General features: G+C 48.8%; 1 protein-coding gene across 1 annotated transcript in view; it reads left to right on the forward strand.

Moving 5' to 3' along the window:
* Window positions 1–26714, forward strand: part of LOC117357233 (NACHT, LRR and PYD domains-containing protein 3-like) — a 104148-nt gene that overhangs the window by 73849 nt on the left and 3585 nt on the right. Inside the window, exon 12 of the mRNA XM_033937605.1 lies at window positions 11576–11727. Within this exon, the coding sequence (XP_033793496.1) occupies window positions 11576–11727 (152 nt within the window). The remainder of the gene's footprint in view (window positions 1–11575; window positions 11728–26714) is intronic.

A 26714-nucleotide genomic window follows, 5' to 3' on the forward strand; every position in this document is an offset into this window, starting at 1 on the left:
CTATCTCAGCATTCAGGAAAACCACATTTTTACACTTCAGACAGCTATCTGAATGTGAATTTAATTCTCATAGAGGAAGTGATAGTACCTGAACTAAATTATGGGCCAGCAGTCCATTTTTTTTTTTCAGTAGATGCTGCATGATAAATCTCCAGTGGTCTCTTAGAACTAAAAGAAAGAGCTTTATATTATACTAGTCATTAAGCCCGTTACATTAACGGGTGCTAGAATATGTCTATCTGTCTTTCTTTCTTTCTGTGTCTCTCCCTGCCCCTGTCTCTTTCTTTGTCTCTCTCCCTCCCACTGTCTGTCTTTCTTTCTGTCTGTCTCTCTCCCTGGCCCCCTTTGTTTGTCTGTGTTTCTTTCTTTCTGTCTCTCTTCCTGCCTGCTGTCTTTCTGTGTGTCTGGTTTTCATTTTCGTGTGCTGCCTACCTATCTTTCTGTCTCTCTCCATGGCCCCCTTTTGTCTCCCCCCCAAAGCAAACCAAGATTGCTCCCTGGCCCCCTTTCCCTTTCTCCCCTCCCCAACTTCCCTGTGCAGCAACAGCAGCATTCCCCCCTTCTCTGTGTAGCAGCAACAGCATTCCCCCCTTCCCTGTACAGCAGCATTCCCCCACATTTCCCTGTACAGCAGCAGCATTCCCTCCTTCCCTGTGCAGCAGCATTCCCCCTTTCCCTGTGCACTCCCCCTGCCTGCTCCCCCTGTTCCCTTCCTTTTCCCTCCCCCCATCCAGCAGCATTCCTTTCCTGCTCCCCCTATGCATATGACCCACATAAATCTACTTGCCTCACAGAAAAGCGCTGCACCGCGCTGTTGCTGGCCTCGGTGTCTTCTCTACACTGCGGCCAACCCTAGCGGAAACAGGAAGTTGTGAGAGGGCGGGCCGCAGTGGAGAGAAGATTGTGAGGCCAGTGGCAGCACAGCGCAGCGCTTTTCAGTTAAACGCTGTGAGCAGGCGAGAAGGAGAAGGAGGAAAAATAGATGCCGGCAGGGGGGTTTGGAGGTCAGGGCGTGTGCGGCAAGCCGCCGCTCGGCGTTTGGAGGTCAGGGCACGTGCGGCAAGCCGCCGCTCGCGCCTGAAGATTTTAAAAGAGCGCTTGGCATTGGGGCATGTGCGGCAAGCCGCCGCTCGCGCCTGAAGATTTAATGGTAATGTCGGATGGCTCGGTGTGGGCCCCATGCAGCAGGAGCTGAAAGCAGCGCTGGGGGCTTGTGAGAGGAGCCGCCGCTGCTGGCGGCCAAGATAGGTTCTGGGAAGAAGGCTGGGGACTCGCGCATGCGCACTCCTGCAACCACAGACCTACAGCGCACGGAACACGCAAATAGGAGTGCGCATGCGCGGCTAGCTTTTTATTATATAGGATTTCCAAGCCTCTCCTGGTTTTAATATCTACTGCTACTTATCATTTCATAGCACAGCTAGGTGTATGCAGTGCTGTATGTTAAACACTGACTAGTAATATTTTCCCTATCTGCCCTGTTGGCTCATAATCTAACAGTGGTACCTGGGGCAATGGAGGGATTAAATGACTTGCCCAGAGTCACAAGGAGCAGTGTGGGATTTGAACCCACAACCTCAGGGTGCCAAGGCTGTATCTTTAACCACTGCACCACATACTCCCCACAGTCCACATGCTCCCCACAGTCCCTGCAGTTCTAACCACTAGGCCACTCCTCCATTCTCTTGAAGCTTCCTATAACGGACTCTTATACACCTACCCACCATACCCTAAGTCCTGCAGAAGATCCTTCAGGACAGAACAACGGTGATCATGATTGCCCTGTTCGGGCCCCAGCAACCATTGTTCCCGTTCTGGCAAGGGATAGCGGTTCACCCACCTCTCCCCCTCCCGATCAGTGCAGTTCTCATAACACAACACGGGAGCCTTATCCTCCACCATGACCTGCGATCCTTAGCCCTGACCGCATGGATGATGAGAGGATGAACCTACCACAAGACGTGGAGCACATTCTTATGGCAGCCAGAAGACCTTCAACCAGAAAATGCTATGGGTTGAAATGGAGAAGGTTCCGCTACCGGTGCACAGACACGCAGCGAGACCCCTACAACTGCCCCATACCGGATATCCTGCAGTACATACTGAGCTTATCTCAGTGGGACCTAAAACCCATTTCCATCAAGGTCCACCTAAGTGCAATCACGGCATACCACACTGGCCTAGACAACAAACCAGTGTCGAGGCATCCAGTAATCACAAAATTTCATGAAGGGACTGTCCAATCTGCACCCACCGGTCAGACCACCACCTCCCGGATGGGACCTCAACTTGGTGCCACATCAGCTCACCTCAACCCCTTCAAACCTTTGGGGGAGGCAGATCCCGTATTCCTGGCCGGGAAAACCCTGACCTCCATCGCGTCGGCCAGATGTATCGGCGATATCCAGGCCCTGGTCCATCACCCCCCGACACACTCCTCCATGAGAACAGGGTGGTACCCAGAACCCACCCCCGATTCTTGCTGAAGATGGCTTCAGCGTGCCTCTCGGCACTCTGCATCCCACCACAGGGAGGCACACAGCCACCTCAGCGACACCTCCTGGACTGTGTGCGGGCCCTGACTATGCAACAGACCAGACAAGCCTCAATTGTTCGTCTCCTACGACCAAAACAGACCAGGACTGCCGACCACCAAACTCAGGCTCTCGCGCTGGATATCCAAGTGCATCCCCTTCACCTATAGAAGAGCGCAGCGTCAACCACAGGTGGGAGCCCACGTCCACCAGTGCAGAGCCATAGCCACCACAACGGCTCATCTGCACCACACACCAATAGGGGATATCTGCGATGCAGCCACTTGGTCCTCCATGCACACCTTCACCAAGCACTACTGCCTCAACATAGCATTCCACGCTCCAAATGCATTCGGCCGAGCAGTCTTGGAAGTCGGCCGAGCAGTCTTGGAAGTGGCTCTTCCCTCCCGGGAGGGACAGCAACCACTAGCACAGCCTTGACAAACACTGATCAAGTAAGGGGTTATAAATATCGACAAACACTGATTAAGTAGGGTGTTATAGATATTGATTAAGTAGGTCTTCCAGCACTCATGTCTAGACTGAATGTGGAATATGCAAGTATGAATTCTCACATGCAAGTACGAATTGTCACTGTTGACCAGTTGGTTTCTCACTGTTCATTGATTGTTTCACTGTTCTGTGAGTATTATTGCTCAGTTAACACAGTACTTTATCAAAAACCTTGTTTCCACAACTCCACCTGCTTCGCCTGGTTACCCTGCCCAGCTCGGCCTCCACAGCCAGGCGAGGGATGCACAGAGCGCTAAGGCGCAGGTCCAGTCGGTACATCCCTCGGCTAGGGAGTCACCCATATGTGGCTGACTCATCCTGCTTGTCCTAGGAGAAAGTGTAGTTACTTACCTGTAACGTAGGTTCTCCGTGGACAGCAGGATAGTCAGACACACAACCCACCCGCCTCCCCATAAGGCCAACCCGGCCACAGCTAGGAACATCCTGGGGATTAGGGGGAAGCAGGGGGAAATGGGTAGGGCTTGAGCATGCCCAGTGGGGCCTGGGCACTGCACGTGCTCAGAGAAAAAAAAAATCTCTCTGAGCTTTTGGAGAGCTTATTCGCAAATTGGGAGCTGTTGGGACAACACCCATATGTGGCTGACTATCCTGCTGTCCACGGAGAACCTACGTTACAGGTAAGTAACTACACTTTCTTGGTTAGTGAAGTAGGAAGTATAATTAGCAAATCATCGTGAATTTAATTGGGGTGCTGGTAAGTCTTTGGCTTTTCCTGTTTCACCTACTTTTAGACTAATAATACTTTCATCACATCAGAGTTTGTTGTTTCATAAGTTTGACCTAAATTTCATAATTGTAGCCCGATTAATTTTTTTTTTCCAAATCTGAAGTGAAAACAGCACAAAACAACGGAGATTTCACTGCAAAAGAGTACCAAACAATGATAAAATGTCTTTTCCTAAAATAGAACTCGGGATATTTCCTAACTTTATCTGCCAGGCTAACCAGGCACTGATCTAAATATTGGCCAGTTCCCAGTTAACTCCTGGGTGACTTCAGGAACCTAGATATGCAGTGCAGTGCTGAAAGCTCAACATGGCCTGGCATTGAATATCTTACCTTAATTTAGTCTGAGGCTATCTGTGGCTTAAAAATGAGCTGAATATCAGTCTTAGTGATGAATAGATTACTGGCAGAGTAAAGAGTAGCCCAGAGACAGAGCAAGTTGTGCAGGTTTGGAAGGTGCATATTGGACGGTTACCGTATTTCCTCAAGTGTAGGCTGCCTCTTTGTATAGGCCGCAGGAAATGCTGATGTAGGTTTTAAAACTCTTAGATAAGCCATCCCATGTTACTAGCCACAGCTTATCTAAGAGTTTTAAAACCTACATCAGCCTATACAATGGGATGGCCTATACATCATCCCCCACCTTAAATACCTCCCTCGCCCCCCTCCCTGCTGGTAAATCCTCCTGGACGGCTGCATCCTCTAATCGTGCTGTGCAAGGCAGGAGCAATGTTTGCGATCTCAAGCCTCGCCCCGCACTGCTTCCTGATTGGCTGCCATCAGTTCTCGCGACAGCAGCCATTCAGGAAGTAGAGGCTTGAGAACGTAAACATTGCTCCTGCCCTGCACAGCATGATTGGAAGAAGCAGCGCCTGCCAGTGAAGATGTCTTTGATCGGACATCAGCACACGCAGAGAGGTCTGGGCCTAAGCTCCACGGCCGGCACCAACTTGACTCCAAGTGATGAATTTGTTAGGTTCGCGCCTTCCACCAGCGTCCAGTTTGCTGGGGATGATTTTTTTTAAAGTTCAGTTATGGTACTCCTCTAATGGGGCAGCTTATCTAACAGCGAGTTTTAATGTCTTTAGATAAGCCACCTCATTTAAGCAAGCCGCACCCACTGCACAGGTTTGTAAAACCCATGTATAGGCCGCGGCCTATACATGGGGAAATACGGTAGTGCAATGTATGAGCATAACTCTCCAAAGTCAGGAGCAAAATTCTTTTGAAAACTGGGCTCTTTGGGGACAAAATTCAAAGGAGTTTAACTAAGCAGAAGAGGCTCCTGCCCAGTTAAACCCCACTAAACTGGTTGTCAACATTCAGCAGCACTTAACTGAGTCCTGTGGGTGCGTTACAACCTTTTCACTGCCATAGGCTGAATATCTGGGCCCTTTGAGTATAAATTTAGGCATGCAGCCTTAGTAAATTTACAAAGAGGCTAACTTAGGAGCAAAAGTCTCAAATATAGAAAATATCGGGCCTTGATTGTTTTGGAGCTACACGACTTATCTTCTACCAACCTCGCAATACTCACCTTACCCCTCCTCAAATCACTTCACTGGCTCCCTATCCACTTCTGCATACATTTCAAACTCCTATTACTAACCTACAAGTGTGTTCATGCCGCAACCCCTCAGTATCTCCTTTCTTATCTCTCCTCATACCCCTCCTCGAGAACTCCATTCCTCAGATAAGATGCTTTTATTCGTACCTTTATCACAGGACAAGCAGGCAGCATATTCTTAACGCATGGGTGACGTCACCGACGGAGCCCCGGTACGGACACTTTTAACTAGAAAGTTCTAGTTGGCCGCACCGCGCATGCGCGAGTGCCTTCCCGCCCGACGGAGGAGTGCGTGGTCCCCAGTTTCTTCTTTCCGCGGAGCGAAGAAGACGCATGTGTTTTCAACGGCCGTTGAAAAACAAATTTTTGCCTTCCCGCTCGCGTATTTTCTAATTTTTTTTCTATTTTCTCCTTCGGATTATCTTTATTTTACTTTAAAAAAAAAAAAAAAAAAACTCATCGAGTTTTCCTTATTTTTTCAGCCCGGCCCCGGCGGGGCCTGTTGCCACCATACAAGCCTCCGGTTTCGATTTTGCGGAGGCCGTCTTTCCCTTCATGCCCCCTCAACCGGGCTTTAAGAAGTGCCAGCGGTGTGCACGCCCGATCTCTCTCACCGACCCGCACAATTGGTGCCTACAGTGCCTGGGTCCGGAGCATCGGGCTGACACCTGCACCCGCTGTGCTACTCTTAAAAAGCGCACATTGAAAAATAGGCAGATCCAACAAAATATTCTTTTCGGCACCGGATCTGCCATGGAATCTGCCGCGACGTCGACGGCACCCCAAAAGTCGGCACCGACTACTTCGACGCCATCGGATCCTTCTTCGGGGTCGCTGGCCCCAGGTAAGCCGGCTAAGAAGCCTTCCACTTCCCTTGAGCGCCCTCCTGCCACGGTTGCGACACCGGCAACCCCGGCACCGCACCGACCCCGCAAACGCTCCGCTCCGATATCGGTGAGTGCCTCGTCATCGGCCTCCTCATCGCCGTAGCGTAGAGCGGCACCTATGGTACCGAAAAAGAAAAAAGCGGTACCGGTGCCCCCTCTGGACGACCGCATTGCGGCCATACTCCAAACACAGTTACAGGAGCAGCTGCAGCAACAACTCCAACAACTCTTGCCGGCGTTGCTGGCACCGCACCTTCCGGTACAGGACCGGTCCGAGCCTCGCACTGTCCCATCGGTGTCGACCCCCTCGGTACCGCTCAACACTTCCATGCCGGTCCTCTCGGCTGAACCACATCTCTCCCAACCTGCGGTACAGACCCGCTCCGATACCGATCCTTCTTGGTACCACGAACGACACCGGTCTTCCTCTCCCGGTACCGCCTCTATACGCTCCAGCAAGTCTCTCTCTAAGACCCGCCATGCCGAGCCCTCCACACCGATGTCCCGCCGTGCGCACCCCGACATCAGAGACCCAGACTTATGAGAAGATTCCCCACACGGTACCGAGGAAGACGCTTCATCGACGGATGAGGAACCCTCGGTGGCTGATACCGTTTCAAAACCTGAACAGTCCTCGTTCACCAAATTCCTCAGGGAGATGTCAGCTGCTCTTTCTATTCCCTTAGAGTCCGACTCTAAAAAGTCACAGGCCTTTCTCGATGCCCTAGACTTTGAGCAACCTCCCAAAGAATTCCTCAAGTTACCCGTACATGACATCCTACAGGAAACTTTTTATAAGAACTGGGAGAACCCCCTCACTGTCCCTGGGGCCCCTCGCAAATTGGATAGCTTGTACCGGGTCATTCCCATCCCAGGGTTTGACAAGCCGCAATTGCCCCATGAATCTCTCCTGGTGGAGTCCACCTTAAAGAAAACTCAGGGCTCCAGTGTCTATGCCTCCACCCCTCCTGGCAGAGAGGGAAAAAACTATGGATAAGTTTGGCAAGCGCCTTTTCCAGAATGCAATGCTGGCCAACAGGGCAAATAATTACTCCTTTCACTTCTCCTTCTACATGAAGTATCTGGTGCAACAACTTTCCTCCTTACAAAAATACATTCCTGAACGTAAGGTCCCTCTTTTTCAACAACAAATTTCCAGTCTGCTCCAACTCCGGAAATTCATGGAGCGCTCTATTTATAACTCATTTGAGCTGACCTCTCGAGCATCTGCCATGGCTGTTGCCATGCGGCGTCTGGCATGGCTGAGAGTTTCTGACCTCGACATTAACCACCAAGACCGCCTGGCTAACGCACCTTGCATTGGTGATGAACTCTTCGGGGAGTCCCTGGACTCAACAACCCAGAAACTCTCGGCTCATGAGACCAGGTGGGATACTCTGGTAAAACCTAAAAAGAAGACTCCACCTGCTCGCGCCTACAGACAGCAGTCTTCCTACCAACGCAGGTTCTCGGCCAGACCTCTCAACCAGGCTCAACAGCAGCTGCGCCGACCTCGGCAACAGCATCAAACTCAGGCTCGCTCTCAGTCTCACCAACCTGCCAAGCCTCTACCTCCGTCAAAACCATCTCAGCCCTTTTGACTCTTTTCTCCAGGGCATAGCCAGTCTCCCACCATCATTGCCTCTTCCTCAGCCTATCGGAGGTCGCCTCCAACTCTTCCTCAGCCGTTGGGAGGTCATCACATCAGACCAATGGGTCCTCAACATCATTCGCCACGGCTACTCTCTCAACTTCCAGACTCTTCCACCAGACAATCCTCCCATAGAGTCTGCTTCTCACTCCTCCCAATCCCTCCTCCTCCTGAGGGAGGACCAATCCCTCCTTCTTCTCAATGCCATCGAAGAGGTCCCCTCAGACCAAAAGGGTCAGGGATTCTACTCCCGCTACTTCCTGGTTCCCAAGAAGACAGGAGACCTCCGTCCCATCCTCGATCTCCGGGATCTCAACAAGTGTCTGGTCAAGGAAAAGTTCAGAATGCTCTCCCTTGCCACGCTTTACCCTCTTCTCTCTCAACACGACTGGCTATGTTCACTAGACCTCAAAGAGGCCTACACTCACATCCCAATCAATCCGACTTCACGTCGCTATCTACGGTTTCAGATACAGCACCATCATTATCAGTACAAAGTGCTACCCTTTGGCCTCGCATCATCACCCAGGGTGTTCACCAAGTGCCTTATTGTGGTGGCGGCCTTCCTCAGGTCTCACGACCTCCAGGTGTTCCCCTACTTGGACGATTGGTTGGTGAAAGCACCTACGTCTCCGCTTGTGCTACAAGTCACTCAACACACCATCTCGTTCCTCCATCTCCTGGGGTTCGAGATCAACTACCCCAAGTCGCACCTGCTTCCCACACAGCGACTTCAGTTCATTGGTGCAGTTCTCGACACCACTCTGATGAGGGCGTTCCTCCCCTCCGACCGTCAACGGACCCTGCTCCACCTCTGTCGTCAGGTGCTCCTTCATCACGCCATCTCAGCTCGGCAGATGATGGTCCTCTTGGGCCACATGGCCTCGACGGTCCATGTGCTTCCTCTGGCGCGACTCCACCTCAGGACACCTCAGTGGACTCTAGCCAACCAATGGTCACAGACTACGGATCCTCTTTCTCATCCCATCTCTGTGACATCGTCTCTTCAGCAATCTCTTCAATGGTGGTTGAACTCCTCCAATCTTTCCAGGGGTCTACTCTTTCATCTACCCCCTCACTCCATGATCATAACCACAGATGCCTCCCCCTATGCATGGGGAGCTCACCTGGGAGATCTTCGCACCCAGGGACTCTGGACCCCTCAGGAGCGTCAACATCACATCAATTTCCTGGAACTCAGGGCCATGTTCTATGCCCTCAAAGCCTTCCAGCACCTTCTCTACCCTCAGGTTCTTCTCCTGTGCACAGACAACCAAGTCGCCATGTACTACATAAACAAGCAAGGCAGCACCGGATCTCCCCTCCTCTGTCAGGAGGCCATCCGCATCTGGACCTGGGCCACAGCCCGCAGTCTCTTCCTCAAGGCTGTCTATATCCAGGGCGAACAGAACTCCCTGGCCGACAATCTCAGCCGCATCCTTCAACCTCACGAGTGGACTCTGGATCCTCCCACACTCCGCTCCATCTTCACTCGGTGGGGCACTCCTCACAACCTTTTTGCAGCTCCTCACAACCATCAGCTGCCCCAGTTCTGTTCCAGACTCTTCTCTCCTCATCGTCTGGCCCCGGATGCCTTCCTGCTCAACTGGACGGATCGGTTCCTCTATGCCTTTCCTCCACTGCCTCTGATGTTGCGGACATTATTCAAACTCCTCAGGGACAGAGCCACCATGATTCTCATCACCCCTCGGTGGCCTCGCCAACACTGGTTCTCCCTCCTGCTCCAGCTCAGCTCCAAAGAGCCCATTCCTCTTCCTGTGTTTCCTACTCTACTTACACAGCAGCATCAGTCTCTACTGCATCCCAATCTGTCTTCGCTCCACCTGACAGCTTGGTTTCTCTCGGGCTGACCTCTCCAGACAATCTGTCTCAGCCTGTCCGTCGTATTTTGGATGCATCCAGGAAACCGACCACCCTCCAGTGTTACCATCAGAAGTGGACCCGGTTCTCCTCTTGGTGTCTACTACATCACCACGATCCCACCTCATTGGCGGTGGAAGCTGTTCTGGACTATTTGCTCTCTCTATCCGACGCTGGCCTCAAGTCTACCTCAATCAGAGTCCACCTCAGTGCCATCACTGCGTTTCATGAGCCTATCCTCGGAAAACCTCTCACGGCTCATCCACTGGTTTCCCGGTTCATGAGAGGCCTCTTCAATGTCAAACCATCGCTGAAGCCTCCTCCAGTCGTCTGGGACCTGAATGTGGTTTTATCCGCCCTCATGAAACCTCCTTTTGAGCCTCTTGCCTCAAATTCACTCAAATTTCTTACGTGGAAGGTGCTTTTCCTCATTGCCATCACCTCTGCCAGGAGGGTTAGTGAGCTACATGCACTGGTTGCCGACCCACCTTTCACTGTTTTTCACCATGACAAGGTGGTTCTGCGTACCCATCCTAGATTTCTCCCCAAGGTGGTATCGGACTTCCACCTCAACCAGTCCATTGTATTGCCTGTCTTTTTCCCTAAGCCCCATTCTCATCCTGGGGAACAGGCGTTACACACACTAGACTGTAAGCGTGCCCTTGCATACTACCTTGACCGTACCAGGGCTCACCGCTCGTCCCCTCAGCTCTTTCTGTCCTTCGACCCTAACCGTCTAGGTCGTCCTGTCTCTAAACGGACGCTTTCCAACTGGCTTGCTGCCTGCATTGTGTTCTGTTATGCTCGGGCCGGTCTCTCACTGGAAGGTGCTGTCACGGCCCACAGGGTCAGAGCTATGGCTGCTTCTGTGGCTTTCCTCCGCTCCACGCCCATCGAGAAGATCTGCAAGGCTGCCACTTGGTCCTCAGTTCACACGTTCACTACTCACTATTGTCTGGATGCCTTCTCCAGACGGGATGGACACTTCGGCCAATCTGTGTTACAAAATTTATTTTCCTAATGGCCAACCATCCCTCCTCCCTCTCTGTTAGCTCGAAGGTCACCCATGCGTTAAGAATATGCTGTCTGCTTGTCCTGGGATAAAGCACAGTTACTTACCGTAACAGGTGTTATCCAGGGACAGCAGGCAGATATTCTTACGTCCCACCCACCTCCCCGGGTTGGCTTCTTAGCTGGCTTATCTTAACTGGGGACCACGCACTCCTCCGTCGGGCGGGAAGGCACTCGCGCATGCACGGTGCGGCCAACTAGAACTTTCTAGTTAAAAGTGTCCGTACCGGAGCTCCGTCGGTGACGTCACCCATGCGTTAAGAATACCTGCCTGCTGTCCCTGGATAACACCTGTTACGGTAAGTAACTGTGCTTTCTCCTCCATTGCTGATTCTAGACTTTGTTCCTGCCCTGTATGCCTGAAATAAACTACCTGAATTCATCCGTCATGCCTAGGGTTACCAGGCATCTGGATTTACCCGGACATGTCCTCTTTTTAGAGGACTGCCTAGGCGTCCGGGTTTTGAAAAGTGTTGAGATCATAGCCACATCTGGAGGGCATCTGCGTTTGCATAATGATATAAAATGCCACAGTTGTACCTTTCCTTCATGACCGACACACGTCCCATGGATCAGTACTTCTCAATGTGGCTAAAAATCTTCTAATTGCATTGATGGAAGACAGTTTCAGCAGATGAAAGCTTTTCCTAATTTGAAATTTGCCGCTGTAACACAGTCATTGCAGTACTGTATTATATCATTGTAATATGCCTTTATGTTGTAGCCCCGGTCCCCAGTCCCTGAAATCTCGATTTCAAAAGGCATTTTCCAGCATCCTGAGAGCAAATAAGGAGTCAGCGACCTCAGAAAAACCTGGACAGATAAAGAAAGCCAGTATTTCAAAATTAGTGTCAAGAAACCTCTTCAGATCATCAGGTTGGTAAATGGCAGCTTGACTGCATATCCATAAATGTTCCTTTTTAACAAAAAACAGACAAAGCAGAGGCTGATGAAATATTTCTTTAAACCAATTTTAACAGGAGACTTACCTTTTTTCTTTTGGATGAAATCAGCATGCTTACAAGTATAAGTCAAACAATCATTTTATCTGGGACTAAGTGGACCTAATCTGGCCAATATTCAGAACTATTTAAACAACCAGGATGAGCTCCTGGCCGGTTAAGTAGCAGCCAGCTAAGCTCTAATATTCAGTGCAAGATGGCCACGGAATATTAATGCTTAATAGTTAGGCCAGTCACTGGCCATGTTTCGTGACATAACCAGGTAATGGGGAACGTGTGGTGCAGTGGTTAAAGCTACAGCCTTAGCACCCTGAAGTTATGGGTTCAAATCTATGCTGGAACATGACCCTGGGCAAACTACTTAATCCCTCCATTGCCCCAGGTACATTAGATAGATTGTGAGCCCACCAGGACAGACAGGGAAAATGCTCACATACCTGACTAAATTCATGTAAATCATTCTGAGTTCCCCTGGGAGAACAGTATAGAAAATTAAATAAATAAAATATTCATTGGCTGACTGGCTAAGCTTAGTGGCAAGATAGACCTGCATAAATAACAGCTCTATCTTTGGCCGCTATAACTTAGACAGTCAGCCAATGATTGTTGACTTAACCGGCCATATCAAAAGCGGCTAAAAAAAAAGGAAATTAAATGCTTCTCATGGGTTTGCCGCCGACTGCAGGAGTCAGCTGCAGTTTGAATATCGGGCCTAATATATCCAAACTGACATACGTAATTGCTAGTAAGTGGCTAACAAATATCTCACCTCTCATACATTACAAAAAAACCCCACATAAGATAAAAATCTGACTGTTTTTCTGGAAACATCGGATAAAGAATTGGCTGAACCAGCAACTTTACTTATAACAGTAGCTCTCGCGCCAGATAAGAACTGGCTGCTGAGACTTTTCTTTAAGAATAAACAAAAATAATTTTTAGGTTGTAAAATACAGATGTTCCCAGATTTGGCCAAGGAGACCCAGCGGAGGAGACGTGAATTTTTGCTAAGGAAACCTGGTGTTATGGCTCTAGGGGCTACATTTTATTTGCGACATCCATGTAAATGTGTAATTAACTATCGTTCACATAAATTTGTCTTCTTTGAGCCATCTTAACTGACAACCTTTCTATCAACTTCATGTTTGGAGAAAGATGGAATATGAGTGCTTAGATTAAGGAAAGGTGTATTTCCACTCTACTAGTAATAATTTACTTAATTTAAATTTTCTTTGTATTACTTGCCCATCATCCACCTTGGATCTTAATTGTGGACTTGAGTAGAGATTTAGCTTATATTAGATGTTTGATTGAAGTATATGTTTAATTATTAATTATTTTGCTGAATTTCCTTTCTGTACAAGTTATGCTTGATTATATTGAAAAAATTCAATAAATATATATTAAAAAAAAAAATCTGACTGTTTAACTCACTCAGTGGTGAGATTTTATCAGTATAAGAAGCAGCTAACTCTGGGGAGGGGTAAAGTTGGAGCCGTTATGTTTGTAAGCAATATTATGGAAAGGCTATTGGGAAAGGTTTGTCTGATGATCACAAAATCTGCTATAGAGCTGGCATCCTGGAAGACAAGGACAACATGAGGGATCTAGCATTTCTTGAGGAATGGCTTAGAGTATGGCATCTAAGATTTAATGCTAAAAAAAACTGAAGGGAGCTAGAGAAGTGAAGCAGTTTTGGGGGAGGGGGATGTAGAAACAGCAAGGGAAGGAGGGAGAGAGGGCTGGAGAAACAGCAAGGATGAGGCTGGAGAAACAGCATGAAAGGAGGAGGGGACTGAAGAAGCAACATGAGGGAGGGCTGGAGAAACAGCAAGGAGGGTAGAAAGGAGAAACAGTATAGAGGGAGGGTGAGGGGGGCTGGAGAAAAAGCATGGAGGGAGAGAGGAGGGCTGAAAAAACAGCATGGAAGGAGGGCTAGAGAAGTATTATGGAAAGGAGAGAGTGCTGAAGAAAAGAACATGGAGTGTAGGGTAGTGCTGAATGGGGGGAAGAGAGAGAAACAACAGTAGACGAGTTTGGAAGGAGAGAGGAGGCACCTGCAGTGGGGGTGGAAAGAAAGAAAGAAACACCCACAGGAGAGGGGAGTTGGAAGCAAAGAGAGAGAGAAACACTCATAGGGGAGAAAGGTTGGAGGAAGGAAGAGAGATAGAGAAAAAAGCACTAAAAGGGTACAAAGGATGGGAAGGGGGACCAAGGAAATGGGTGGAGTGTGGGCAGGGCTGTGGGTGGAGTATGGGAAGGGTCATGTATTCTCTTTTTTGCCTTCACAAATACACTTCTCCCTCCATATTCGTGGTGGATGTGGGTGGAACATAGATGCAAATATGGAAAAACCGCAAATAACTTTTTTAATGTTATTCACGTTTTTTTTGTAAAAGTTAGCGTTTTTAGTATTGAAACCGCGAATAATGTTTTAATAGTTATTCTCGGTTTTGGGAAATAGGCACAAAATGAGAAAAACATTTTTAGGAATCAGGCTACCTTAAACTCTTTAAAATACTTTAAAAGTAAAATTGGTATTAAAATAAATGAAAACACAGCTGCTGCTTTTCATAATTCTCAAGCTTTACGAAACTGTTAAATCCAATATTATTAACAGGATCTATAGCATAGGGAGTGCCATTATGGTGCGTGAAGGCACCTCCAATTATCTGAAGCACAAAAGAACCGAACCATGGGAAAATATTACAAGTAGCTGGGTTTTACTGCAGTGAGGGGTACTGTCATCCTCTGCCCCCGTAACAAAGTCCACCACGTCCCTTCTAGTACCAAAGTGCTGTTCGGACCAGCAACACATTCCCCTCCTCTGGCTAACCGAACTAAAGCTTCCCTTCCCCTCCTCCCAATAAGAGTCATGTCCACCGGTGATATACCTCTGTCTCTCTGGGGCCGGGGTTGCAGCTCTTCTCAGCTCAGCGCCCCCCATCCCCGATCTAAGATGCCTTCGCAGCAGCGATTCTTTACCCAGAGCTGTAAAAGGAACAAGAACTTTAGAGATGAAGTAATTCTGGGAAGCGGAGGTAGCATCCAAAAAATCTCAAATAACTGCGAATATGGAGGAAGAAGTGTATGGGAACCCTAAGTATACAGAATAAAGAAGTCATAAGGACATAAGAATTGACATACTGGGACAGACCATAGGTCCATCAAGCCCAGTATCCTGTTTCCAACAGTGGCCAACCCAGGTCCCAAGTACCTAGCTAGATCTCAAATAACTAAAATAGATTTTATGCTGCTTATCCTAGGAATAAGACATGGATTTCCCCAAGCCATCTCAATAATGGCTTATGAACCTCTCTTTTGGGAAATTATCCAATCCTTTTTAAAACCTCACTAAGCTAACTGATTTCACCACATTTCTCTGGCAACGAATTTCAGAGTTTAATTACACATTATGTGAATAAATATTTTCTCCAGTTTGTTTTAAATCTGCTACTTAGTAGCTTCATTGAATGCCCCCTAGTCCTAGTATTTTTGGAAAAAGTGAACAAGAATTTCAAATCTACCCTTTCTACTCCACTCAGTATTTTATAGACCTCTATCATACCGAGCAATCTCTTCTCCAAGCTGAAGAACCCTAGCCGCTTTAGCCTTTCCTCATGGAGATGTCGTCCCAAATCTTTTATCATTTTCATTGCCTGTACCTTTTCTAATTCCATTATATCTTTTTTGAGATACGGCGGCCAGAACTGCACATAGTATTCAAGTTGCGGTCTAACCATAGAGCAATAACAAGGGCATTATAACATTTTCATCTTTGTTTTCCAATCTTTTCCTGATAATTTCTAAAATTCTATTTGTTTTCTTAGCCGCCGCCATTACCTCCGCCACACATTGAGCTGAGGGTTTAAATGTATCCTCAGCAATGATACCTAGATCCTTTTCCTGGGCAGTGGCTTCTAAAATAGAACCCAGTATCACGTAGCTATAGTTCAGGTTCCTCATTCCCACAAGCATTACTTTGCATTTGCTCACATTAAACATCATCTGCCATTTTGACACTCAGTCTTCCAGTCTCACAAGGTCTTCTTACAATTTTTCACAATCCTCTTGCAATTTAACAGCGTTGAACAACTTTGTGTCATCAGCAAATTTAATTATCTCACTAATTATTCCTACATCTAGATCATTGATAAATATGTTAAAAAGCAGCAGTTCCAGCACAGACCACTGGGGAACCCCCACTATTTACATTTCAAATACACAATCCCTCTAAAAATGTACTAGAACAAGTTTCCAGGCACAAATGAAGAGGAGGAAAAGCCTCAGACCCCTATCTGCCGCTCTGTTGTATGAGCTGTACCTCTTCTTCAGTTTTTTTCTGTTATGATAAAGTTCAAAAATGCATCCATAGATATGCTATTAAATTGTCCTCTTCCAAATAAATGTTCAAAAATACCAAATGAATATTCACTTATCTTGCTGTTGCAATAATTCTGTCTAAAGAAAAATCACAAAACCCGAAACTAACTGGGAGGTAGAAAAATCACAAAAAGAACAAAAACCTCCCAAACCCCAAGAAATAGAACCAGATAAGGGGGAGAGACAAGAGCAGGAATGGTCAAACTACACAACGCAATCTGAAAATAATTTTGTTATATACACGGGAGAGCCCTCAGTCACACAGCCACCCACTGGAAACTCCCAGCGGTATAGGCTCTCACTGGTTTAAACCCAAAAGAGTGTTAACTGTGAAACATCCCCGGGCTCTACTCCGTGTTTTTTAAGTGATAAAGTGCACCCAATAGTGCTGAGTGTGAAAAAATATATAAATAAATGAAAAAAACACACTCTACCATTCACTGCAATTGTCTCTACCCCTTATCCAGGGGGCCAAAGTATCAATCGTCCATATCCAGCAGAGCAAAAAATACCAACAGGAAGTACTTAGCTTCTTCGTGGAAACAAACAGCCAGCAGATATCTGATTCGTCCGACGGGACTCTGTTTCGGGGGTAGCCATTTCCCGCTTTGTCAATTCAAGCTGTGCCGGGTGATTTGGAGGGTCACAGCGCAGTCCAGCTGTTCCTGAGGAAGGGGGTGTGCCGTCGGACGAATGCCGTCGGACGGAGTCCCATGCCCCATGCCTGAGCCCCATGATGTGGTGGCACCGGGCAATGTGGTGGCATGCGGGGGCTTGCGAGGAGCGGCGCAAGTGCATTGAAAGTGCTGCGGAGACACTTCTCGCTCGGCTTTTGCAAGGCCGTGTCTTCTGCAGCTCATGGAAAAAGTGTTTGTCCGCTGTGCGAAACACCCAAAGCTCTTAGTAAGTGCCACAGTGCATGAGTGTTGCCCTCTGCCAGCCAAATACTGGGCTTCTTTGTTGGGAGTCAGAACTGGGGGAAGAGGGGAGATGGACTTGTTGGAGTTGGTGGACTGGAGAAGGAGAGATGGGGAGAAGATGGATGGGAGAGATGAATTTGGTGGAGGGGGAAGATGGATGGTGGGGGGAATGGACTTGGGGGGAGATCATGGAGAGGGGAGATGAACTTGGGTGAGGGAGAGATCATGGAGAAGGGAGGTGAGGGAGGAAGAGGGGAGAGGGGAGATGGGAGATGGGGGAGGGATAAAAGAAATAATGGATCTAAAAACAGGAGAGGGAGAGAGATGGTGGACAATGGGATTTAGAGAGGGAAGGAACAGAAAGTGAAAGAAGTACACAAGGGATGGTGTGGGGGGGATAGAAATGCTGGATAGGAAGATAGTTGGGAAGAGAAAGGGAGAGCTGGTGGAACCTGGGGTGGTGGGGAAGGAGGGAGAGATGCTGGATGAAAGGGTAGTTGAGAAAAGGAGAGATGGTGGATTTGGGCTGCAGCTACAGGAATAGAGACAAAAGAAAGGAAAGATGCCAGACCTCCGGGGGAAGGAAGGGAAATGAAAGGGGAGGACAGAGATAGAAGATGGATGGTTACCACGGAGAAAGAAGAAAACGACAAATGGGCAAGAGACCCTGGCAAGCGAGTTATCAGAAGGCATTTGTCGCAGACCCTTACAGTTTCCCCTCTTTTAAAAAGAAATACTTCAGCATAATGTGTCTTCCCATTCCCTGTGTTTGTTCCTTTTATGTTTTCTTTCTTGACTTTCTTGTACTTCCTCCCCCTTCCCACATATAATCAGTATGGTTTGTCCTCAGTCTGTAGATGTCTTCATTTTAAATTATTGTATCCCCTATTTTTATTAGTATTGTATTCTTGCCTAGAATTTTGATAGGCATGTAATCAAATTTTAAATAAAGTATGAAACTATAATTTGAATAATGACAAGACAACAAAAGGTATAAAAACTAATTATATTTTCTGTTTTGTGATTACAATGTGCCAGATTTGAAATTTGTATCCTGCCAGAGCTGGAATTAGACCGCAAACGTGAGCTAGGATTTAACAGAGGGAGGAAAAGTATATTTTGTTTACACACAGTGCCAGTGTGGGTAGGAGAAGGCAAAGGGGATGGAGTGGGTGAAGAGGCTATAAAATAAACCCACCTGGATGTCTGGAGAAAAAACACCCAATTGGGCAGGAAAATCGAATCAAAAAATCGATTCAATAGGCTGAATCGAATCAAAATATTTTTCCTGAATCGGGCAGCACTAGTTCAAACCTTCCAGTTCTTCCAGTCTTAATCTAAAAATCCACTCCTCACACTTCTGCAGCATGAGTTTTCTGTCAAACCCATATTTGCTGTCGGGAACGTGATCAACAATTCAACACTGCAATAAGGAAAGCTGATGAGTCAGACAATGTTGAACCAATGGTTCCTCTGGTCTCCAAATCTAATTCTGAAGTGTCTTGACGTTTGTCACCGTAAATAAATCTTTGGACATTCACACAAAATGACATACACCACAAAGCTGGACCCACAGCTAGTGTGATAGTGTAAAGGAAATTGTTTCTTAGTGAGAGGATGTTCAAAAAAATTATTCTGTTCCACGGTGGAATCCCAGGTCATGCAGGTACCATACTTCTTGTGACTTCCCTGAGTGAACATAGAGCTAGTTGCACCAAAGTCATCGATCATCTAACGATTGTCGCTAAACCACTTTAGCGACAATCGCATTTGCCGACCCAATACTGAAAACGGCTCACCGTGGTTTTCTGCATGATCGCTCATTCTCCGATCCGACCATGCAAATAAACTCATTCATATTGAAATGCCTTGTAATCTAGCAGAGCGATTAATGCTCTAACATGGCTTCCCGATGCGCGCACACACACACAAAAAAAGAAATGGTCCAGGCTCAACACTGACCTCGGGAATCAGCCTTGCTAATTCCTACAGTCTGAATATTGGGCCTTCTATTATAAAATTCTCCCCCCCCCCCCCACAGAGCCCCGCAGTAGACAGCCTCACAAGCAGACTTGCTTGAAGAACTTTGTAAGAGCTTACAAGTGCTGCATTGCGCATGCGCGAGTGCCTTCCCGCCAAAGTCAGGGCGCGCGTCTCCTGTGAGGTACCTCAGTTCAACGTTTTCCGCGGAGCCAAGAAGTCCTGTTTACTTCAGCTCTGCAGCTCTTCGTTGCCTTCTCGCACCACGGCTTTATTATTTTATCTTAGTTGCTGTGCCTGTGTATCCCTTATCTTTTCTTTAAAAAAAAAAACAACTAACAGTTTTATTGTTCTTTAATGGCTGGCGGCCTTTTGGCCTAGGCCTGGCCGCTGAACCTCGTTCTTTCGTCGGTCATCTTTTTTTCTATATCCCCGCCTCTTACCGGGTTCAAAAAGTGTAGCCAGTGCGGCCGGATAATTTCAATCTTGGTCTCACAAGGCTTTTACACCGGCTGCTTCTCCTTGAAGTCCATCCAGGTCGAAGACTACTCCATCGAAACCGCTTCTGATGGAGCCTTCTCCTCCTACCTTGACCCACTCTGTTCCTCGGACCCCGGGGACTTCACCATCGAGGCTACTTAAGCACAAGCACTCTTTGACTCCTCCTGTCACATGTAGTGGAGCTTCTTCGGTGACTATGCTGCTGGATTCTGAGCCTCCTCAATATTCTAGAGAGGCTTCTCCTTCCTATTCGGTGGCTCCTAAGTCTCTCTCTCCTTCTCCTGAGGGTCCATCTACCTCGAAGTCTGCCTCATTTGCGAGATTTGTCTTTGACATGAGGAAAGCTGGATTTTCACTCTGATTCCAAGTACACTCCTTAGTACTTGGCTGACATGGAGTTACCTTATCCACCCAAGGAAACATTGAGGCTCCCTATGACTCCGGTCTTAAAGCAAACTTTCCTCATGAATATGGAAACCCTTTATTCTATTACAGCCATACCATCTAAGCTGGAATCCAGGTATCGCACAGTACCTTGTAAGGTATTTGAGAAATCCCAATTATCTCACCAGTCCTTGGTGGTGGAATCTTCATTAAAGAAAGCTCAACCATCTAAGCTTTACGCTGCAGTCCCTCCAGGCAGGGAGGGCCGTACCATGGATAAGTTTGGCCGTAGGCTATATCAGAATTCCATGATGGCAAATATAATTCTAAATTACAATTACATTTTTATTGCTTATTTTAATCACTTCCTCAAAATAATGCCTAAGTTTTATCCTGCTCTTGAGGAACAGTGTCTTCCAGAATTCAAACAAATTATTCGGACTCTGTCACAACTTCGACTCTTCATGCTGCAAGCCACATATGATGCCTTTGAGCTCTCTTCCAGAGTTTCTGCTTTTGCAGTAGCCATGCGTCATCTCGCTTGGCTCCGCATTGTTGATATGGATCCCAATTTTCAGGACCGTCTAGCGAACTTGCCTTGCCAGGGAAATGAACTTTTTGATGATTCCATTGAAGCTGCTACAAAGCGCCTCTCTGAACATGAGCGCTCTGTTGCTTCCTTGATTAGGCTGAAGCCTAAGACTCCTCCTGCTCGGCCATATAAACATCCACCACGTCATTATCCTCAAAAAACAACACCAGCTTTCTCCAGGCCTCCGCCTAGACGACCGCCACAGCAACAACGACAGCAGAAAGCTCAGACTCCTGCTGCAACTAAACCAGCTCAGTCTTTTTGACATTCCCAGTCTAAGCATACCAACCTCCCTCCATCAGACTTCTCTTCTGCTCACCGGATGTCATCTTCACCATTTTTATCACCAGTGGGAGATGATCACCTCAGATCTCTGGGTTCTCACCATCCTTCGGGAGGGATACTCACTTCACTTTCTTCAGGTGCCTCCAGATCTCCCTCCAAGAGAGTGTCCTTCCAATTTGTTGCAACTTCCCCTTCTTCAGGAAGCTCAGGCTCTTCTTCGCCTTCGAGCTGTCGAGGAGGTTCCCTTGAACCAACAGGGCATGGGCTTTTATTCCCGTTATTTTCTAGTCCCAAAGAAGATGGGGGATTTGCGACCCATTCTGGACCTCAGAGAGCCCTCAACAAATTTCTAGTCAAAGAGAAGTTTCGGATGCTTTCTCTACCAACTTTGTATTCCCTGATGAATCAGGGGGATTGGCTATGCTCGCTGGATCTCAAAGAGGCTTACACTCATATCCTGATTCATCCAGCCTCTCGCAAATATTTAAGATTTCGGGTGGGGAATCTTCATCTTCAATACAGAGTTCTTCCTTTCGGACTCGCCTCATCCCCTAGAGTCTTCATGAAGTGTCTGGTGGTGTGGCTGCAGCTCTCTGTACCCAGGGTCTTCAAGTTTTTCCATACCTGGATGACTGGCTCATAAAAGCCCCCTCTCAACAAGGGGTTATTGCAGTGACCCGACAGACTATTATGTTTCTACAATGTCTGGGGTTCGAAGTCAACTTTCCAAAATCCCAGTTGTACCCTTCACAGTCTCTTCAGTTCATAGGGGCCATTCTGAACACTGTCTGGCTCAGAGCGATCCTGCCTCCACCACGCCAAGATGCTCTCATTCGCCTTTGCCATCAGGTGTCTCATCTCACATCAATTTCAGCGAGGCAAATGATGATTCTACTCGGTCATATGGCTTCTACAGTTCATGTGACTCCTTTTGCCAGACTTCACCTTCGCATACCTCAGTGGACTCTGACATCTCAGTGGCAACAAGTTACCGACCAGCTTTCTCAATGCACTCACGAACTGCTACTTAAAAAACTGTGGAACCACGGGGTGCAAGGGGATATCTACCGATGGATCAAACACTGGCTAGCGGGCAGGAAACAGAGGGTTGGAGTTAAAGGCCAATACTCAGATTGGCAATGGGTCACGAGCGGAGTTCCGCAGGGGTCGGTGCTGGGACCTCTACTATTCAACATATTTATTAACGATCTGGAGACGGGGACAAAATGTGAGGTTATCAAATTTGCTGATGACACCAAACTCTGCAGCAGGGTTAGAAACATGGAAGACTGCGAAGACCTACAAAAGGACCTAACGAGACTGGAAGACTGGGCAAAAAAGTGGCAAATGAGTTTTAACGTAGAGAAATGCAAGGTCATGCATGTAGGGAAAAAGAACCCGATGTTCAACTACAAAATGGGGGGAACACTGCTAGGGGTGAGTAACCTAGAAAGGGACCTGGGGGTGATGGTCGACTCATCACTGAAACCATCGGCGCAATGTGCGACAGCCTCAAAGAAAGCAAACAGAATGCTGGGCATCATCAAAAAGGGTATCACAACCCGGACGAAGGAAGTCATCATGCTGCTGTATCGCTCAATGGTGCGCCCGTACCTGGAGTACTGTGTTCAATACTGGTCGCCGTACCTCAAGAAGGACATGGCGGTACTCGAGGGAGTGCAGAGGAGGGCAACTAAGCTGATAAAAGGTATGGAAAATTTTCCATACGCTGACAGGTTAAAAATGCTGGGGCTGTTCTCCCTGGAGAAGAGGAGACTTAGAGGGGACATGATAGAAACCTTCAAAATCCTTAAGGGCATAGAGAGAGTAAATAAGGACAGATTCTTCAAACTGAGAGGAGCCACAAGCACTAGGGGTCACTCGGAGAAGTTGAAAGGGGACAGGTTTAGAACAAATGCTAGAAAATTCTTTTTTACGCAGAGGGTGGTAGACACATGGAACGCGCTTCCGGAGGAAGTGATAGGCCAGAACTCTGTACAGGGATTCAAGAAGGGTTTGGATAGGTTCCTGGAGGATAAAGGGATTGAGGGGTACAGATAGAACTTGAGGTAGGTTATAGAAGTGGTCAGAAACCACTTCACAGGTCGCAGACCTGATGGGCCGCCGCGGGAGCGGACCGCTGGGCGAGATGGACCTCGGTCTGACCCAGTGGAGGCAACTTCTTATGTTTCTTATGTTTCTTATTACAGTAACTCCTTTGTTGAGACAGCCTCTCCACTGGTGGATGCTCTCTTCCAATCTATCCAGAGGTTTGCTGTTCCACACTCCCTCATCAGAAGGTTCTCACAACAGACTTGTCGACCTACGCATGGGGAGCCCATCTAGATGGTCTCCGTACGCAAAGTCATTGGTCTCCCGCAGACCATCTTTGTCACATCAATCTGTTGGAACTCAGAGCGATCTTCAATGCTCTCAAAGCTTTTCAACACCTTCTTCACGACAAAGTAGTCCTTGTTCGGACGGACAACCAAGTCACCATGTACTATGTTAACAAACAGGGAGGTACGGGATCTCACTCCCTTTGTCAAGAAGCTCTGAAGCTGTGGGATTGGGCAATCTATCAAAACATCTTTCTCAGAGCTGTATACATTTAAAGTCAGCACAATTGTCTGGTGGACAAATTGAGTCATCTTCTGCAACCTCACGAATGGACACTCAATTCCTCGCCGCTACGTCAGGTGTTTGCTCAATGGGGGACCCCTCAGATAGACCTCTTTGCGTCTCCCCTCAACAACAAGCTACCTCAGTTCTGCTCCTAGATCTATTCTCCCCAGCGCTTCAAGGCAGATGCTTTCCTCCTGGACTGGACAGGTCAGTTTCTCTATGCCTTCCTTCCTTTCCCTCTGATTTTCAAGACTCTTGTCAAACTCAAGTCGCAACCTGCCACCATGATTCTGATAGCTCCTTGGTGGCCCAGACAACCATGGTACTCCCTTCTACTTCAACTCAGCACCAGGGAGCCTATGCTTCTACCAGTTTTTCCCTCTCTGCTTACTCAGAGTCAAGGGTCCTTGCTTCATCCCAACCTGCAGTCTCTACACTTAACAGCTTGGTACTTTTCTCCCTAACTGACTCTCTACAGTTTTCTCAATCTGTACAGGACATTTTGGTAGCTTCCAGAAAGCTGTCCACTAGGCAGTGTTATGGTCAGAAATGGACTAGATTTTCTGCTTGGTGTTCTACTCACCAAATTGAGCCAATGTCTACCGTATTTTCACGCATATAACGCGCGCGTTATACGCGTTTTTACCTACCGCGCATACCCCTCGCGCGTTATACGCGTGAGCGCGGTATACAAAAGTTTTTCTACATAGTTCCCACCCCGCCCGACACCCGATTCACCCCCCCCAGCAGGACCGCTCGCACCCCCACCCCGAACGACCGCTCGCACGCGCTCCCACCCGCACCCGCGATCGGAGCAAGAGGGAGCCCAAGCCCTCTTGCCCGGCCGACTCCCCGACAATATCGGGCCAGGAGGGAGCCCAAACCCTCCTGGCCACGGCGACCCCCTTCCCCCACCCCGCACTACATTACGGGCAGGAGGGATCCCAGGCCCTCCTGCCCTCGACGCAAACCCCCCTCCCTCCAACGACCGCCCCCCCCAAGAACCTCCGACCGCCCCCCCAGCCGACCCGCGACCCCCCTGGCCGACCCCCACGACACCCCCACCCCCCTTCCCCGTACCTTTGCTAGTTGGCCGGACAGACGGGAGCCAAACCCGCCTGTCCGGCAGGCAGCCAATGACGGAATGAGGCCGGATTGGCCCATCCGTCCCAAAGCTCCGCCTACTGGTGGGGCCTAAGGCGCGTGGGCCAATCAGAATAGGCCCTGGAGCCTTAGGTTCTACCTGGGCGCGTGGCCTGAGGCACATGGGCCCAACCCGACCATGTGCCTCAGGCCGTGCCCCCAGGTGGGACCTAAGGCTCCAGGGCCTATTCTGATTGGCCCACGCGCCTTAGGCCCCACCAGTAGGCGGAGCTTTGGGACGGATGGGCCAATCCGGCCTCATTCCGTCGTTGGCTGCCTGCCGGACAGGCGGGTTTGGCTCCCGTCTGTCCGGCCAACTAGCAAAGGTACGGGGAAGGGGGGTGGGGGTGTCGTGGGGGTCGGCCAGGGGGGTCGCGGGTCGGCTGGGGGGGCGGTCGGAGGTTCTTGGGGGGGCGGTCGTTGGAGGGAGGGGGGTTTGCGTCGAGGGCAGGAGGGCCTGGCATCCCTCCTGCCCGTAATGTAGTGCGGGGTGGGGGTAGGGGGTCGTCGTGGCCAGGAGGGTTTGGGCTCCCTCCTGGCCCGATATTGTCGGGGAGTCGGCCGGGCAAGAGGGCTTGGGCTCCCTCTTGCTCCGATCGCGGGTGCGGGTGGGGGGGCGGTCGGAGGTTCTTGGGGGGGGGCGGTCGTTGGAGGGAGGGGGGTTTGCGTCGAGGGCAGGAGGGCCTGGCATCCCTCCTGCCCGTAATGTAGTGCGGGGTGGGGGTAGGGGGTCGCCGTGGCCAGGAGGGTTTGGGCTCCCTTCTGGCCCGATATTGTCGGGGAGTCGGCGGTCCTTCGGGGTGGGGGTGCGAGTGGTCCTGCCGGGGGGGGGCAGGGCAGGGCGGGTAAACGGAGAGTCGGGACAGCGCACGGAGAGTCGGGGAGGGCGAAAGGAGAGTCGGGGTGGCCAGAGGAGAGTCGGGGCGGGTGAAAGGAGAGTCGGGGTGGCCAGAGGAGAGTCGGGGCAGGCGAAAGGACAGTCGGGCAGCATGCGCGTTATACCCGTGAGCGCGGTATACAAAAGTTTTTATACATAATATTGTGGTTTCTGCGCGTTATACACGGGTGCGCGTTATCTGAGTGAAAATACGGTACCTCTTTGGCTTCTGTTTTGGATCATTTATTTCACTTATCACAATCTGACCTCCAGTCTACATCTATCCGAGTGCATCTCAGTGCGATTGCTGCTTTCCATCAGCCTCTTGATGGGAAACTCCTGTCTGCACATCGTGTGGTTTCACGCTTCATGAAAGGACTTTTCAATGTTAATTCTCCACTCAAACCACCTCCAGTGGTCTGGGATCTCAATGTCGTCCTGGCTCAATTGATGAAGCCTCCATTTGAACCAATTGATAAGGCTCATCTCAAGTATCTCACTTGGACAGTGGTGTTTCTGATTGCCCTCACGTCTGCTCGAAGAGTCAGTGAGTTACAAGCCTTAGTTGCGGATCCACCTTTCACAGTTTTCCACCATGACAAGGTGGTCCTCCGGACTCATCCAAAATTCTTTCCTAAAGTTGTCTCAGAATTTCACATTAATCAATATATTGTTCTTCCAGTATTTTTTTCCAAAGCCTCATTCTCTCCCTGGAGAAGTGACACTCCATACTTTGGACTGTAAACGTGTCATGGCTTTCTACTTGCAACACACTCAACCACACAGAACAGCCCCACAACTTTTCATCTCCTTCGATCCAAATAAGTCAGGGCATCCTGTCTCGAAGTGAACCATATCCAACTGGATGGCTGCTTGCATTTCTTTCTGCTACGCTCAGGCTGGTCTCCCTCTGCAGGGTCGAGTCACGGGCCACAGAGTTAGAGCAATGGCGGCGTCTGTAGCTTTCCTCGGATCAACTTCCATTGAGGAAATCTGCAAGGCTGCCACTTGGTCCACGGTTCATACCTTCACCTCTCATTATTGTCTGGATACTTTCTCCAGAAGGAATGGCCATTTTGGCCAGTGTGTTTTACAACATCTTTTTTCTTAAGTTGCCAACTCTCCCTTCATCCCATTCTGCTTAGCTTGGAGGTCACCCACCTGTTGAGAATAGGCTGCCTGCTTGTCCTAGGATAAAGCACAGTTACTTA

The sequence above is a fragment of the Geotrypetes seraphini genome, chromosome 3 (genome assembly GCF_902459505.1).
Source record: "Geotrypetes seraphini chromosome 3, aGeoSer1.1, whole genome shotgun sequence".
Classification (NCBI taxonomy): domain Eukaryota; kingdom Metazoa; phylum Chordata; class Amphibia; order Gymnophiona; family Dermophiidae; genus Geotrypetes; species Geotrypetes seraphini.